Source organism: Chiloscyllium plagiosum, chromosome 18, assembly GCF_004010195.1.
Source record: "Chiloscyllium plagiosum isolate BGI_BamShark_2017 chromosome 18, ASM401019v2, whole genome shotgun sequence".
NCBI lineage: Eukaryota > Metazoa > Chordata > Chondrichthyes > Orectolobiformes > Hemiscylliidae > Chiloscyllium > Chiloscyllium plagiosum.
The window spans coordinates 32,655,414-32,671,717 of NC_057727.1; the positions used below are offsets into that span (position 1 = coordinate 32,655,414).

The 16,304-nt window shown below is 40.3% G+C and overlaps 1 protein-coding gene across 1 annotated transcript in view; it reads right to left on the reverse strand.

Moving 5' to 3' along the window:
- The window catches only part of dnah12 (dynein, axonemal, heavy chain 12), a 278,012-nt gene that overhangs the window by 78,529 nt on the left and 183,179 nt on the right, over positions 1–16,304 (reverse strand). The window contains exons 45-48 of the mRNA XM_043708118.1: positions 13,254–13,448; positions 8,362–8,495; positions 6,295–6,457; positions 150–230 (exon numbers count right to left, since the gene is read on the reverse strand). Coding sequence (XP_043564053.1) covers positions 150–230; positions 6,295–6,457; positions 8,362–8,495; positions 13,254–13,448 — 573 coding nt within the window. The remainder of the gene's footprint in view (positions 1–149; positions 231–6,294; positions 6,458–8,361; positions 8,496–13,253; positions 13,449–16,304) is intronic.

Sequence of the window (16,304 nt, forward strand, 5' to 3'; positions counted from 1 at the left end):
TAAGGAGATGGTTATTTTCTTTTGACTCATAATTTTGGTGCAGCAGATATTTCCACTCTAGCTTACTACTTTAACAGTACTAATGTTCCCTTGAAACAGTCCTAATACAGACTCTGATGTGCTAATGACTGATTTTCACTTTGACTTACTTGCATCATATGAGCATTTTCAACTTTGGCTATTTCCAATTTTGGCTGCAGCTCCATCAGTTCTAACTTCATTTCACCGACCTATAAAAAAAGCATAACATTAAATACTCATTTCAATTTAAATGCACAATTATTGTGGTAAGTCTGCTTGAGTTTCACATTGCAATAAAAAGCATTTATTTCTAAGAAAATAAAATTTCTTATGTATTCAGTACCAAATCCAATGAATATTTCATCTAATGGAATATCGAATAGCGCAATCATAAATGGTCCCTTATTTTGATATTGTGAGTGGTAAACCAGGAAGCCATCAATTTTTGATCTGTGCTGAGTTATGCGATATCAGTTAGGGAAGCAGTGGGTGCTATGTAGGCTTCTGAGGTATTGGGTTAAGGAGGCGCCAATAACCATCCAAGGTTTCCATTCCAGATTACTTTCCAATGGTTTTCATATTTGTCAAGGATCACCTGTGATATTGCCAGCAATTGAAAAACCTTTTTAAATTCACTTATGGGTCCTAGGCATCACTGTCTGGCTAGCATTTATTGCCTATCCCTAGTTGAGAAGGTGGTGGTAAGCTGCCTTTTGAACAGCTGCAGTCCATACACTGTAGGTTAACCCACAATGTCCATAGGAAGGGAATTCGAACAGTGAAGGACTGCCGATATACTTCCAAGTCAGGATGATGATGTTCTCATGTATCTGCTTCCCCTGTCCTTCTAGATGGAAGTCATCATGGGTTTGGAAGGTGCTGTCTAAAGATCTTTGGTGAATTTCTGTAAAGCATCTTGAACATGGTGCACACTACTGCTACTCAGTATCAGTTGTGGAGTGAGTGAATACTTGTAGATATGGTCCAATCAAGTGGGCTCCTTTGTCCTGAATAGTGTCAAGCTTCTTGAGCTTTGTTGGAGCTGCACTCAGCCTGGCAAGTGGAGAGTATTCAAGCTCACACCTGACTTGCACCTTTCATATGGTGGACAGACTTTGTGGAGTCAGGAGGTGAGTTATTTGTCACAGCATTCCTAGCTTCTGACCTGCTCTTAAAACAACAGTGTTTATGTATAAAATCCAGTTGAGTTTCTGGTCAATGATATCTCCAATGATGCTGATGATAGGGGATTCAGTGATGGTAACTCCACTGAAAGTAAAGGGGTGATGGTTAGATTGTTTCTGAGAGAGATGGCATTTGTGTGGTGCAAATGTTACTTGCCATTTGTCAGCCCAAGCCTGGATATTGTTCAGATTTTGTTGCATTTGAACATTGACTGCTTCAGTATTCTGAGGAGTCTTGATTAAGTGCTGAACATTGGCAAACATCCCCACATCTGACCTTATGATGGAGGGAAGGTCATTGCTGAAGAAGCTGAAGATGGCTGGACCACAGGCTCTACCCTGCAAAACTCCTGCAGAGATGTCCTGGAGCTGACATGACTGACTTCCAACAACCATAACCATTTTCCTATGTGCCAAGTATGACTCCAAGCAGTGGCCCCTAATATCCATTGATTCCAGTTTTGTTAGGGCTCCTTGATGCCAAACACAGTCAAATGCAGCTTTGATGTCAAGCTATCGGTCTCACCTCATCTCTGGAATTCAGCCCTTTTGGCTATGTTTGAACCAAGGCTGTACTGAGATTAGGAGCTGAGTGGTCCTGGCAGAACCCAAACAGGGTGTCACTGAGCAGGTTACTGCTGAGCAGGTACTGCTTGATAGCACTGTTGATGACACTTCCATTACTTTGTTGATGATTGAGAGGAGCCTGATGGAACAGTAATTGGCTAGGTTGCATTTGTCCTGCTTTTTGTGCACAGGACACACCTGAGCAATTTTCCACATTGTCAAGTAGAAGAGCTCGGCTACTGGAGTGGCAAGTTCTGGAGAACAAGTGTTCAGTACTATAGCTGGAATGTTGAAAAGGACCATAGACTTTGCAATATCCAGTGTCTCCATTTCTTGATATCACATAGAATGAATCAAATTAGCTGAAGACATTTGTGATGCTGGGGATCATTGGAGGAGGCCACAATGCACCCATACAGTACTTCTGGCTGAAAATTGCTGCAAATGCTTCAGGAATGCTTTTGCACTGACATGGTGGGCTTTTCCATCATTGAGGAAGGGGATATTTGTGGACCCTCCTCTTCTACTGAGTTGTTTAATTGTCCGCCAGCATTCACGATTGGCTGTGGGATGACTAATCTTGGGTCTTTGGTTGTTGGGATTGCTTAGCTCTATCAGTTGCTGCTTATGCCGCTTGGCATACAAGTTATCCTGTTTCATAGCTTCACTAGGTTGACATCTCAATTTTAAGCGTGCCTGGTTCAGCAACACTCCCTAGGACCATATCATTAAGTGTATAAGTCCTGCTCTGATATGCTTTTCCAAAATGCAGCACCTCACATTTACTTAAATTAAATTCCATCTGCCACTCCTCAGCCCATTGGCCCATCTGATCGGGTTGCAGATGGTGCTGGAGTACAATTCTGCTCTATTAATGGCCCACAGCACCTCATGGATACCCAGTCTTGAGTTGCTGGATCTGTTCAAAGTCATTTCCATTTAGCATGGTGATAATGCCGACAACATGATGGAACATATTCTCTATGTAAATGTGGGACTTTGCCTCATACCATCATAGGCAGATGCATCTGCAGTTGGCAGATTGGTAAAGATGAGGTCAGGTATATTTTTCCCTCTTGTTGGCTCTTTCCCCACCTGCTGTAGACCCATACTAGCAGTAATGTTCTTTAGAATCTGACCAGCTTGATCAGTAGTGCTGCTGCTGAGCCACTCCTAGTGGTTGACTTGAAAAATTCCATGCAGAGTAAATTTTACACCTTTGCAACCCTCAGTGCTTCCTCCAAGTGTTGTTCAATGTGGAGTTATACTGATTCATCACCAAGGGAGGACAGTACATGGTAATCAGCAGAAGGTTTCCTTGTCTCTGTTTAACTGAAGCCAGAAGACTTTATAAGGTCCAGACTCAAGGTTGAGGATACCTGGAGCAATTCTGACTGCATACCACTGTGCTGCCACCTCTGTAGAATCTGTCCTGCCAGTGGACAGGACATATTCAGGGATGGCGATGGTGGTGTCTAGGACGTTGTCTGCATGTCATGATTCTCTGTGTATGACTATATCAGGCTGTTGCTTGACTCGTCTACCAAATATCACTCCCAATTTTGGCACTAGCTCCACCCCCCGGATGTTAATACAGAAGACTTTGCAGAGTCTTCAGGGCTGTTTCTGCTGTTGTGCCTAGGTCACTGCCTGGTGGTCGGTCCAGTTTCATTTCTTTGTTGAGACATCATACTGATCGATACAACTGAGTGGCTTGCGAGGTCATTTCAGAGGGCAGTTGAGTATCAACCACATTGCTGTGGCTCTGGAGTCACATATAGGCCAGGTGAGAATGGAAGATTTCATTCTGTGAAGGATGTTAGTGAGGAGATAGGTTTTTCATTAGATTCTTATTTCCAGATTTATTAAATTGAATTCAAATTCCACTATCTGCCATTGTGGGATTCAAACCTGGATCCCTAAAACACTAGCTGAGTGCCTGAATTAATAGCAATAATAACATGAGGCAATCACCTCCCTTACCAACAGTCACTATCTAAGCTTCTCAATAGTGAATAATATTTGGATGAGATATTGGAAAGATACTAATGCATATGGAACCATATGCGTTAGAAAGGTAAAGATGAGTGCTGTTTATGTTCAGTATAAATTTTAACACATTAATTATTTGAGATATTAAACCCTGTTGCTACTAAGACATTTGAACATTTTTCTTTTAGAAAGAATTTAGGAAGAATTCATTACATTGAGGTAATATGGTACAAAGATATTAGCTAAGTAGCCAGCAGACACATTTTATGAAGGTTTTTTGAGCAGTACTAAACTTCCCTAATTTAGTTGCTATTAAACCACATTTTTCAAAGTTAATTTCCAAGCAATTCCATACTTTAAGTATGAAACTTCTTTCGAGGATATTCAGACTAAGTACACACAAACCATTTAGTAAGGGAAGGTCTTGCCTGACAAACCAGTTAAAATTCTTTGAAGAGGTAACAAGTATGTTAGACCAGTGGATGTTATCTATCTAGACTTCCAAAAGGCTTTTGATAAGGTGTCTCACGGGTGGCTGCTGAGTAAGGTGAGGGCCCATGGTGTTCAAAGTGAGCTACTGGCATGGATTGAGCATTAGCTGTCTGACAGAAGGCAGAAAGTTGGAATAAAAGGTTCTTTTTTGGAATGGCAACTGGTGACAAATGGTTGTCCTGAAGGGTTCAATGTTGGGACCACAGCAGTTCACTTTATATAATAATGATCTGGATGAAGGGACTGAGAGCATTCTGGTGAAGTTCGCAGATGATACGAAATTAGGTGAACAGTACTGAGGAGATGGGGAGGCTGCAGAAAGATTTAGAGAGTGGTCCAGGAAATGGCTGATGAAATTCAACGTGAGCAAATATGAGGTCTTGCACTTTGTAAAAAAGAATATAGGCATGGACTATTTTCCAAACAGTGAGAAAATTCATAAAGCCAAAGTACAAAGGGATCTGGGAGTGCTAGTTCAGGATTCTCTAAAGGTTAACTTGCAGGTTGAGTCTGTGATAAAAGAAAGCAAATGTAATGTGGTCATTTATCTCAAGAGGGTTGGAATATAAAAGTAGTGATGTACTTCTGAGACTTTATAAAGCTATAGTTAGCCCCCATTTTGAATACTGTGTCCAATTTTGGGCCTCACATCTCAGGAAGGACATACTGGCACTGGAGCGTGTCCAACGGAGATTCAAACAGATGATCCCTGGAATGGTAGGCCTAACATACGATGAATGGCTGAGGATCCTGGGATTGCATTCATTAGAGTTCAGAAGGTTGAGGGGAGATCTAATAGGAACTTACAAGATAATGATGGCTTAGAAAGGTTGGATGCTGGGAAGTTGTTTCCATTAGATAGGGAGACCAGGAACCTTGGGCACAGCCTTAGAATTAGAGGGGGTCAATTTAGAATGAAAATGAAGAGATATTTCTTCAGCCAGACAGTGATGGGCCTGTGTAATTCATTGCCACAGAAAGCAATAGAGGCAGGGACTTTAAATGTCTTCAAGGCAGAGATTGATAAATGCTTGATCTCGCAAAGAATTAATGACTACGGGGAGAGTGTGGGTAAGTGGAGTTGAAATGCCTATCAGCCATGATTAAATGGCGGAGTGGGCCCGATGGGCCGAATGGCCTTACTTCCACTCCTACATCTTATGGTCTGATGGTCTTAAAACCATGGGTAATTATAAACTAGTGACACATTAATTGCAGTTTTTGTCATGTGACAGAAACAGAAACTCAAAATATCTTGCACTTAAAGAAAATTTAAAAATGAAAGCTTTCAATCATGAAATTCAGAAGAATAGGCTAATGACCGTGCCCATTCCTATAGAAAGAAAACATGCCTTTATTTGGGTATTTTATAACCATTGGATGTCTCAAAGTGCTTTATAGCGAATTATCTATCATCTTTGTTGTACTGTAACAGCCAAATTATACACAGCAAGCTCCCACAAACAACAATATGATGGTAACCATATAATCTGTTTTGAGTGACATATACTGGAGGGCAAATATTGTCTCAGACAGCAGGAAGAATTTCCCTGCTGTTTTCAACTTGTACCGTGGGATCCTTTATATTCATCTGAGAAGGCAGATATGGCTTTGATTTAATATATTTTCTGAAAGGTCATCTGTATAACAGTGCAACACTGTCAATATTGCTTTGGATCTTTATCCTTGATTTTGTACTTTATTCCTGGAGTAGGAGTTGAACCAACAACCTGTTTACTCAGAAGCCAGAGAACTACTAACTGAGGCATGGCTGGCACCGAGACCGATAATAATTTGGATTTCCAATTTTGTTTCTGAATTGCCAACTAATTGACATATTAAAACTTCCAATTAATTACTTTATTCTATTTGAAGGTGTGACAAAACCTTTTAGTTTAAATATGCATATTGGTGAAATTTGTGCTTTTGGTAATAAGGTAGTTTAATGGTTGAAAGGATATGAAACAGCAAATGAATTACAAAATTAAATGAAGAATATCATATTTTACATGCATTTGTTTAATATTTATTCACTTACCTGTGATTCAGCAAATGCCAGTTTATCTAATCCATTTGTGTATCTCTTTTTAGCTTTTAACACAGTATCCCGTTTCTGTGTTAAGAGTTGACGGAAAGCAGCAATAAGCTCCAGGTAGGATGTAGGAGTGACATAGTTATGGCGATTTAGCTCATGAAGAAACCTAAAACAAATTAATATTATGACATTTCATACTGGTCAAATTCTTAAAAGAAAATTCACTAGTCAATGGGCTAGATTTTGTGGGGCAGGGTTCCTGCTCCCACTCTCCATCTAAAATGTCAGGGGGGATGCCAGCCCACAATACTGCTTATTGTCTTTCATCAATTTAATACTGACAGCAGTGTTAATCTTTTCGAAGTGAGACTTTCACCCTTATCATGGAAGTAAGTCTCATTTTAGGAAAGTGCTGGTTAAACAGGTGACCATCATCTGTAAACCCTGCAGCAACAAGAGAGATTGGTAGCCATTGCTAAGATGCAGATAATCCCTAAAGAAATAAATGAAGCCTGAACTGACAGATAAGTGGCATATTGTTGGGTCAGGGAGGTGAAGGTGTGTGGAGCAGTTTTGAGAAGTAGGTGGGGGAGGGTATGGCAGTGTAAGGGTTCGGGGGGCGGGGGGGGGTGGGGTGATTTGTGCAGGATCTTGGAGAAGTGCTTTCAATGGGCTGAAGGCGACCAGCAAGGAGCTCTCTCATTTCCCTGACACCAGCCCAGGCTGCTATATTTAGATTACTTTACAGTGTGGAAACAGGTCCTTCAGCCCAACAAGTCCACACCGACCCGCCGAAGCGCAAACCACCCATACCCCTACATTTACCCCTTACCTAACACTACGGACAATTTAGCATGGCCAATTCTCCTGACCTGCACATCATTGGACTGTGGGAGGAAACCGGAGCACCCGGAGGAAACCCACGCAGACACGGGGAGAATGTGCAAACTCCACACAGTCAGTCGCCTGAGGCGGGAATTGAACCTGGGTCTCTGGCGCTGTGAGGCAGCAGTGCTAACCACTGTGCCACTGTGCCGCCCAGGCCAGGATCTCCCTGCTTCCCCTGCCCGCAATGGGTTAAAAAAAAAATAGCTGGGATAGAATGAGGTCCTTAATTGGCTATAAACTTGGGATGGATTGATGCTCCCCACTAGGAGGTATGAAGCCAGGGAGTGCACAAAATGTAATATGTGGCCTGCCCACTGCCAAACTACTTGCCCTAGGATCTATTAGTCAAATGAATATCCCAGCAGTTTCACTACATGGACTGGCGTCAAACAAAGGATGGGGATTGGACCCTATGTATCATTTGAAAAAGTCTTACGATTGTACATCCATCTCCCCTTTACCCTCTCCACTTGTCCTTTCAAACCCAACCTTCAAAACCCTTCAGTTTAGGCTGTCATCCTGGCCAGGTGATAACACAGACTTAGCTGAGGTACCAGCTCCTTTCTACTGGGCCGCCTGAAATTGCAGCAATGGGCAATATGTGAACCTGGCACTGTTATGACTAAAAGATTCTGAATAGGGTTACAGCAGTAGAAACACATGATTGTATAAGATTCCTAGGTCTTTGAAAGTTATAGGACAGGTTGCGCGAGACCAGTGTACAGCATCCTAGCTTTATTAATATGAGCATAAAGTACAAAAATAAGAAGGCTACATTAAACTTGACCAGACCTCTGGTTTGGCCTCAACTGGAATAATATATTGAAAGCCAAACTTTAGGAAGAATGTAAAAACATTGGATAGTGTACAAGAAAGATTCACATGTCAGCTCCTTGGCATTCTTTCAAATGGTTGCGGGTGAACATCTATGCGGCCTTTTTACTTAAAGAAAATAGTATTGGTTGAATCAGGAGCAGAAGGTAAGCTTTACTTTCATAATTGATTGGATATTACTATTTTACTTCAACATGGATGTTTAAAATCTAGCCAATTTTTTTAAAGAAGATCTAAGGCTTTCAACTCATTAATTGCTTTTCTAATCTGAAATATGAATGTAGAATTTTGTAAACAAATTCTAAGTTAATGGAATAGCAAAACTGTCACCTGAAATTATGGACTCACTTTGTTGATAGCTCAATAACAGATGTGTGAAAAAATTTACAAATTGGAACAACTTCTCTTCGTTCAAATTCAGTCATTTCCAGTGTTTCCAAAAAGGTGTTTGCAACTCGTTCAAGTGCATCCTCAGGCCATGGCTGCAGGAGAAAATAAAATATTTCAGTAAGTAAGAATCGCTACCAGCAATGTTACCAGCACTGACAACAAGAAATGTATAGAATTACTAGATTTTGAAATGTTTAATGGTCATAACATTCAATTGTGATGATTTACCTCCAAAGCCTACATATATATGAAACCCTTACTCTGTTGGACTATTGCAAATCTCCACCCCATTAGCTTCAAAATATGTTGTCCCAGATGTATATTTTGGTGGAACTGTAACATGAGATTCCAATTACAGTGTTTACTCTGTGAAAAACAATCACATTTAATGTATAACAAAAACAGAAATTGCTGCTGAAGTTCAGCAGGTCTGGCAGCATCTGTGGAGAGACAGCAGAGATAATGTTTCGAGTCCAATGACTCTTCATTAATTTCTGTTTTTGTTTCAGATTTTCAGCATCCACAGTCTTATTTGTTATCTAATTGTTTTGTGTCAGTTTTATGTCAAATCATCACTACACAAAAAATAATTTATACCATTTCTGAGATATGTCTATGAAAACCTTCTTCTATATATTTACATAATTTGTGAGCTCCCAGCATTTATGCCAGTGCTCCAGTGATGTAGATTTGTGCCCAAAACTTTAGGTGCAGCAGGACCAAAGTACCTTAAGGGAGGAATTGCTGCATTTAACAAAACAAATAACTTGGATGTTGAAAATTTGTAATAAAAACAGAAAATATTAAAATATACAACAGTTTACTCAGCATCAGTAGAGGGCATGAAGAGAGCAGGGAAAAGGAAGAGACAGAAATAAATGAAAAGTCGGGTATGTTACCAAGTGAAAGGCAGAATAGATTAACTGACAAATGAATAATGGTGCAAAGCAAATTGAGATGTATATAGAGATGTAAGTTATGTTTACTTGCAAAAGTTGGAAGAAGTTCTGTCTTGATTTTACTACAAAATCACTGAATCCAATTTGCCTTTGCCACTTCATTTACCATAATCACAGAACAGTGAATATGAAATGGAATTAAGTAAAAAAGGCTAAATTCCACAAAGATACAGAGCAAATAGATTACAAGGCAGCTAAATCCCCTACATTTTAAAACTTATTGTAAATGATAGGAAATTCAACTTGGCAATATATGAACTATGGGCTTTCAACTAATCTACTGAGTGCAGTAAATGAAAGAGTTCTGCGATTTTGCAACCTACTGTAATTATTTTTATGTTGAAATGATTGCAATTTGCAGCAAATGTAGGATTCTAAAAAGAAAAAGTACATGTAAACCACTGTTTCATTTGCAAGGAATACTTGGGGACTTGATAGTGGGATGAGAGGAAGTAAAAGGATGGTATTGAATCTCCTCAACTTGCATGGGAAATGAGGCATGGATGGATATGAATATCAAGAAAGTATTCCTTTGGAATGCTAAAATGAGAGGAAGTGAAGAAAATATGAGTGGCAGCATGATGAACTCAGTAGAAATGGTGGAAAATGAACCTTTAATTGTGCTGGCTATACTAAGCTGGAAGGTGATGATAAAGGAAACTATCATTGATCTGGGAGAGGAGCGGGCAGATTGTGGAAAATGAAAAGCACAGGATGGAGGCCTTTTCAAGCATTGTGGAGGGGAATCCTGCTTTGAGGAAAAATAAGGAAATAATGAAAGTATTGGTGTCAATTATGGAATTGTCTTAATAGATCCAAAAAAAGGTGGAGCAAGTGGGTGAATGGAGTATTATCCTTAACAGGTAACAGCATTGGAAGAGTTGTGGTAAAGCTAACTGTTTTGGCAGGTAAATACTGGTCAATAATTTCACCCCTGAAATGGAAGTAGTTAGGCTGAGGAAAAGAAAGTAAAGGAAAGGGAAAGTCAAAGTTATCAATGTAACTTTGAAAATTTGAAGCAAAATTTGTAAACTTTTCTCGTTTGGGTCATGAACAGGAAACCAAAACAAAGGAGTATCAATGTACTGGAAAAAGAGGTACAGGAAAAGACCTGAAAGGATTTACGTTCTACATTTGCCAAAAAAAAGACAATGATGGCTTGGCTCCATATAGCTTCCTACAGAAGATGCTTAATTTAGTGAAGTGATTATTGAATGTGAGAAGTGCCCAGCTAGAAAGAAGAGCAAGTTGGTGGTGGGGAGTGATTACATCTCTGATCAAGGATTGGAGCTATAGCAGCGTTGGAAGCCAAAGGTGAAATGGAGACGGTTAGGGCAAGAAAACTGAATACTATTAAATGACAAAATAAATCAGTAGACATAGAGATGTAGGTGGGAAGAGGTTGAATAAGGATGAAAAATGAATGTCAATATAGACAGATATCAGTTGTGTGAGGCAGAAACAGGTTGAAACAATTGGTCTACCAGAATAGTCCTATGTGGGGGCCTTGGAAAGAACATAAGAACATAAGAACTTGAAGCAGGATTAAGCAATTCAGCCTGATCACTAGGGGTCAGAGAAGGAAAGATCAGAGCAGACAGTGAAGGCACAGCAAGGGGTGAAATTGTATTCAGGGGTGGGTCAGGGAAAGTTATGTGTAAGAAGGACCTGGAGAAGTATGGATAGCCAACCATTGTTAAGGCATGTAGACCTTGATACCTGAATCTAATCTTCACTCTTTTAAGTTCCCACTTCAATCAATTTTGAGCTCTGCACAATGCTGAGGTCTTTAGTTCACCTTAGCCCCTGCAACAATTTATTTACATAGGAGCCTTCTCTCAACACAGCAGATCATTTCTCCCATCTTTAGAATTCTCTTTCCATCTGGATTATGTCCTGACATGTAGGATTCACCCCAAATGTCATTACATTACACTTCACTCCTTTCCTGCTCCAGGTGTGTCGTAGCATATCTGAGCGGATTCATTAGAAACAAAAACAAAGAAAAAAGGAGCTGGTTCCTTAACAAGTCATACCTGCCCCAGCAAGTGTCATAATAGTAACATTATAATGGAAAAGCTTTGGTCATCTTTATGCATGCCAACAATATTTTGTGGTGGGGCTCCTATTACATGAAGAAAATATTAATAATCAAATTAGGAAGGAATTCAAAACTGGCAGTCAAGATTATGGTGCTTTCAAATATGTTGGATTGGAAATTAAGCAGGATGAGTCAATGTAATAATACATCAAGAGTTTTACTTGAGAAATGTTAATCATATTGCAATTAGTCACACCAAATTCAGATAGAAAGATGAGGATGCTAGCAAGGGTGAGATGAAAATTTTCATCAGATAGCTCAACTAATTAGGCATAATAACGAGACCAGACCAGAAGCAAGTTTTGAAATGCTGGAATTTCTCTTGGTTGTGAAAAATCTAAAGGTGGAAACACAATTTGAGAGTGGTTTTCTTTAAAAGTGGAAATAGAGAAGTGTATGCGGAGGAACTTGGCCATTGATGATCTCAACAATAATCATTTTTACGAAATCACAGAAATCTTGCCAATAGATTTTCTAGTGTAGGAGGATTTGCGATATGCCTTGTGTGAGAAAACGGGAAACGTTGCCCCTTGTCATGGAAGGCAAAGAAAAGTGATGAAGAGCACATTAGCTGCCGAAACTTTGTTTCATGTTAATGCTATTGACAAGGCATTCTATTTGTCTAAGATCTTGGGGGAAATGCTATGCATAAAAAGAACAATATCAGTAGAATGTTATACAGATAATTGGTCTACATAGATAATGTACATTCTATAACAAGTGTAAGTGACAAAAAGACTTAGGATAGATATTGCCAGCCGAATTTTAAAAATTATGTACATTTTATAAATACCTTTTTCTCTCAGACAGGAAGACTGTCAGAGAAGAAAGTGAGGACTGCAGATGCTGGAGATCAGAGTCGAAAAGTATGGTACTGGAAAAGCACAGCCAGTCAGATGCTGCCTGATGAAGATCTCCTGCTCGAAACATCAGCTCTCCTGCTCCTTGGATGCTGCCTGACCGGCTGTGCTTTTCCAGCACCACACTTTTCAACAGGGAGCCTGTCAGAGCCTGCATTATAAGGCTGAACTGGAGATCAGAGTCGAAAAGTATGGTGCTCGAAAAGCACAGCCAGTCAGATGCTGCCTGATGAAGATCTCCTGCTCGAAACATCAACTCTCCTGCTCCTTGGATGCTGCCTGACCGGCTGTGCTTTTCCAGCACCACACTTTTCAACAGGGAGCCTGTCAGAGCCTGCATTATAAGGCTGAAACAGACCAGCTCCAGAATTATATCAGAGCAAGTATTGCTCTTTGGACTTCTCCATTTAAGAACTGCATTCTAAGGGCCTCTTGGGGCCCTTTGGGCCAGGATGCCTGGGTTTAAGTCCTACCTACTTCAGAGATGTGTCAATAACATGCCTTTTAAGAGCTGCTTTTTATGGGCTTTTGTTGTGCAGTGGTAGTTTCCCTGCCTCTGAGCCAGGAGGCCCGGGTTCAAGTCTCACCTCCTCCAGAGATGTGGAGTAACATCTCTGAACCAGTTTATTAAAAAATATCTAAACCGCAACCAACTTGGAATCACCAGCAGGTATCCATGACCCCACCACAGGCAATTTGGTGTTAGTGATAAAAAGGTTCAGTGGTGCATAAAAACATCTCTGAATAGAGGGGAAAACAACTGCTTTATTCCTTGCTGGGCTGTTGGTATCTAGACAGAGAAATGAACAGAAGGAAGAAGGTGAAAACTATTATAATAAAGTCTGTGTAAATCTTAGGAAGCTTTTTGTTGCATAATTTGACACATGGATACCAGTACTTAAAACACATACATTGAAAATTTTAACATACCTGGAACCAGTCAATCGTACAGCAGTTGATGAGCGAAGGGAACTGTCTCAGACGATTTCGGAAAGCATCTCCAATAGGGCTAAAGGCCACCACAATGTGCAAGTTCTCTCTGCAGCGACTCACAAAGAATGCAAAGAGAGCTAGTGGACTGAAGTCTGCATTTTTGTTTCCTGCTTGAGCGACTACACGGACTCCCTGTTCAATTAAAATAAAATGCATGATCACAAACACTTCTAGAATTTACTCCCACAATCACCAATTGTTGACTTAAAAACATACAATCTACAATTCCTTTGATCACAAGCTTAATGGCTGTGTTCCATTGTACCCAGTGGTGGTCTCCAACACTCTTCGTTTCTTAGGTTGATAGGCAATGTACTTCATCAGCACGAACTAGACAAACTAAATATCACTAAATCTATCTTCCTATCAATGAAGATCTCACTTTGTTTGACTCGGTTACCCGGATGTTGCCAGGTTTGAGTTATAAAGAAAGGCTGATAGACTGAGACTTTTTTTCACTGAGTGTAGGAGGCTGAGAAATTTATATAATTACGAGGGATATTAGTTGGGTTAATGAAAGATGTCTTTTCCCTAGGTTGGGGGAATTTCAAGATTAGAAGCCACATTTTTAAGGTGAGAGGAGAGAGATTTAAAAAGACATAAGGGGCAACTATTTTACACGGAGGGTGGTTTGTGTGTGGAATGAACATCCTGAGAAAATGGTGAATGTAGGTACAATTACAATGTAAAAAAGACATTTGGATAAATGCATGAATAGGAAAGGTTTGGAGGGATATGGGCCAGGAGCAGGCAGCTGGGGATAAGTTTAAATTGAGATTATGTTCGACATGGACTGGTTGGACCAAAGGGTTTGTTTTTGTGCTGTATGACTTTATGACTCTATGACAGTTTTCTTGTTTCTATGTTCCTTGATTAATTAAAAATGTAGAGCTGCCAATCTCACATAAATTATACATAGATCCATAAATAAATCAATAATAATGTGCATATTTGAATCATATATTCATCTATCTCCAGTATGCTATCACAAAGGAAAAAAGGAAATTTGCAATCTATGAGAAGATATGGGCTGAGGTCCCTGTTTTAAACTAAAGCTTTCTAAGTAAAACAAGATCGATTGTTGTTTTCTCATGACAGAACTTTAAATAGGCTGCAGCTGGGAACATGGAATTGAGGCCACAATCAGATCAGTCAAGCTTAAGGTCCCGATTTTTCTTTTTAATCGTTCATAAGATGTGGACATCACTGGCTGGGTCAGCATTTATTGCCCTTCTCAAATTGCTCTGGAGAAGTTGTTAGTGAACTATCTTCTTGAATAGCTGCAGTCCTTGGGGTGTAGGGATACTCACACAGCTGCTGGGAAGCATGTTCCAGGATTTCGACAGAGTGATAGTGAAAAAATTGTGATATAAGTCCAAGTCAGGGTGCTGCGTGTCTTGAAGGGTAACATGCAGCTGGAGGTGCTATTCTTCTAGGTGATAGATGTCATGGGTTTGGAAATCGCTGTTGAAGAAGCCTTGGTGAATCACTACAATGCATCTTGTAGATGACATACTTTGTTGCCACATTGTGTTAGTGGTGAAGGGAGTGGATTTTGAAAGTGGTGAATGGAGTACCAGTCAAGTGGAATGCTTTGTCTTGGATGATGTCAAGCTTCTCAAGTGTTGTTGGAGCTTCACTCATCCAGGATAATTGAGAACAGTCCAAAACACAGAACATAGAACATGGAACAGTGCAGAACAGGTCCTTCAGTCCTTGATGTTGAGCCGACCTGTGAACTATTCTCAGCTCGTTCCCCCTACACTATCCCAAAATCATCCATATGCTTATCTAAGGATTGTTTAAATCTCCCTAATGGTGGCTGAGTTGACTACATTAGCAGGGAGGGCATTCCATGTCCTTACCACTCTCTGCATAAAGAACTTCCCTCTGACATCTGACTTAAATCTATCATCCCTCAATTTGTAGTTATGCCTTCTCGTACAAGCTGACGTCATCATCCTATGAAAAAGTATTTCACTGTCTACCCTATCTAATCCTCTGATCATCTTGTATGTCTCTATCAAATCCCCCCTTAGCCTTCTTCTTTCCAATGAGAACAGACCCAAGTCTCTCAGCCTTTCCTCATAAGACCTTCCTTCCAGACCAGGCAACATCCTGGTAAATCTCCTTTGCACCTTTTCCAATGCTTCCACATCCTTCTTGTAATGGGGCGACCAGAACTGTACACAATATTCCAAGTGTGGCCGCACTAGTTGTTTTGTATAGTTGCAGCATGATATTGCGGTTCCAGAACTCAATCCCTCTTCCAATGAAACCTAACACACCGTATGCTTTCTTCACAGCACTATCCACCTGGGTGGCAACTTTTAGGGATCTATGCACATGGACTCCAAGAGCCCTCTGCACATCCACACGACCAAGAATCTTTCCATTACCCAGTACTCTGCCTCCCTGTTATTCTTCCCAAAGTGCATCACCACACATTTTGCTGCATTAATCTCTTTTGCCACCTCTCAGCCCAATTCTGCAGTTTATCCAAGTCCCCCTGCAACTTGTAACATTCTTCCACACTGTCCACTACCCCATTGACTTTAGTGTCGTCTGCAAATTTACTAATCCATCCACCTATGCCTGCGTCTAAATCATTTATAAAAATGACAAAACAGCAGTGGTCCCAAAATAGATCCTTGTGGCACACCACTAGTAACTGGACGCCAGACTGAATATTTTCCATCAACCACCACCCGCTGCCTTCTTCCAGAAAGCCAGTTTCTAATTCAAACTGCTAAACCACCCTCAATTCCATGCCTCTGCATTTTCTTCATCAGCCTACCATGTGGAACCTTATCAAAGGCTTTACTGAAGTCCATGTATACCACGTCAACTGCCCTACCCTCATCTACATGCTTGGTCACCTTCTCAAAAAACTCAATGAGGTTTGTGAGACACGACCTGTCCTTGATGAAACCATGTTGACTATCTGAAATCAAATTGTTGCTTGCTAGATGATTATAAATCTTATCT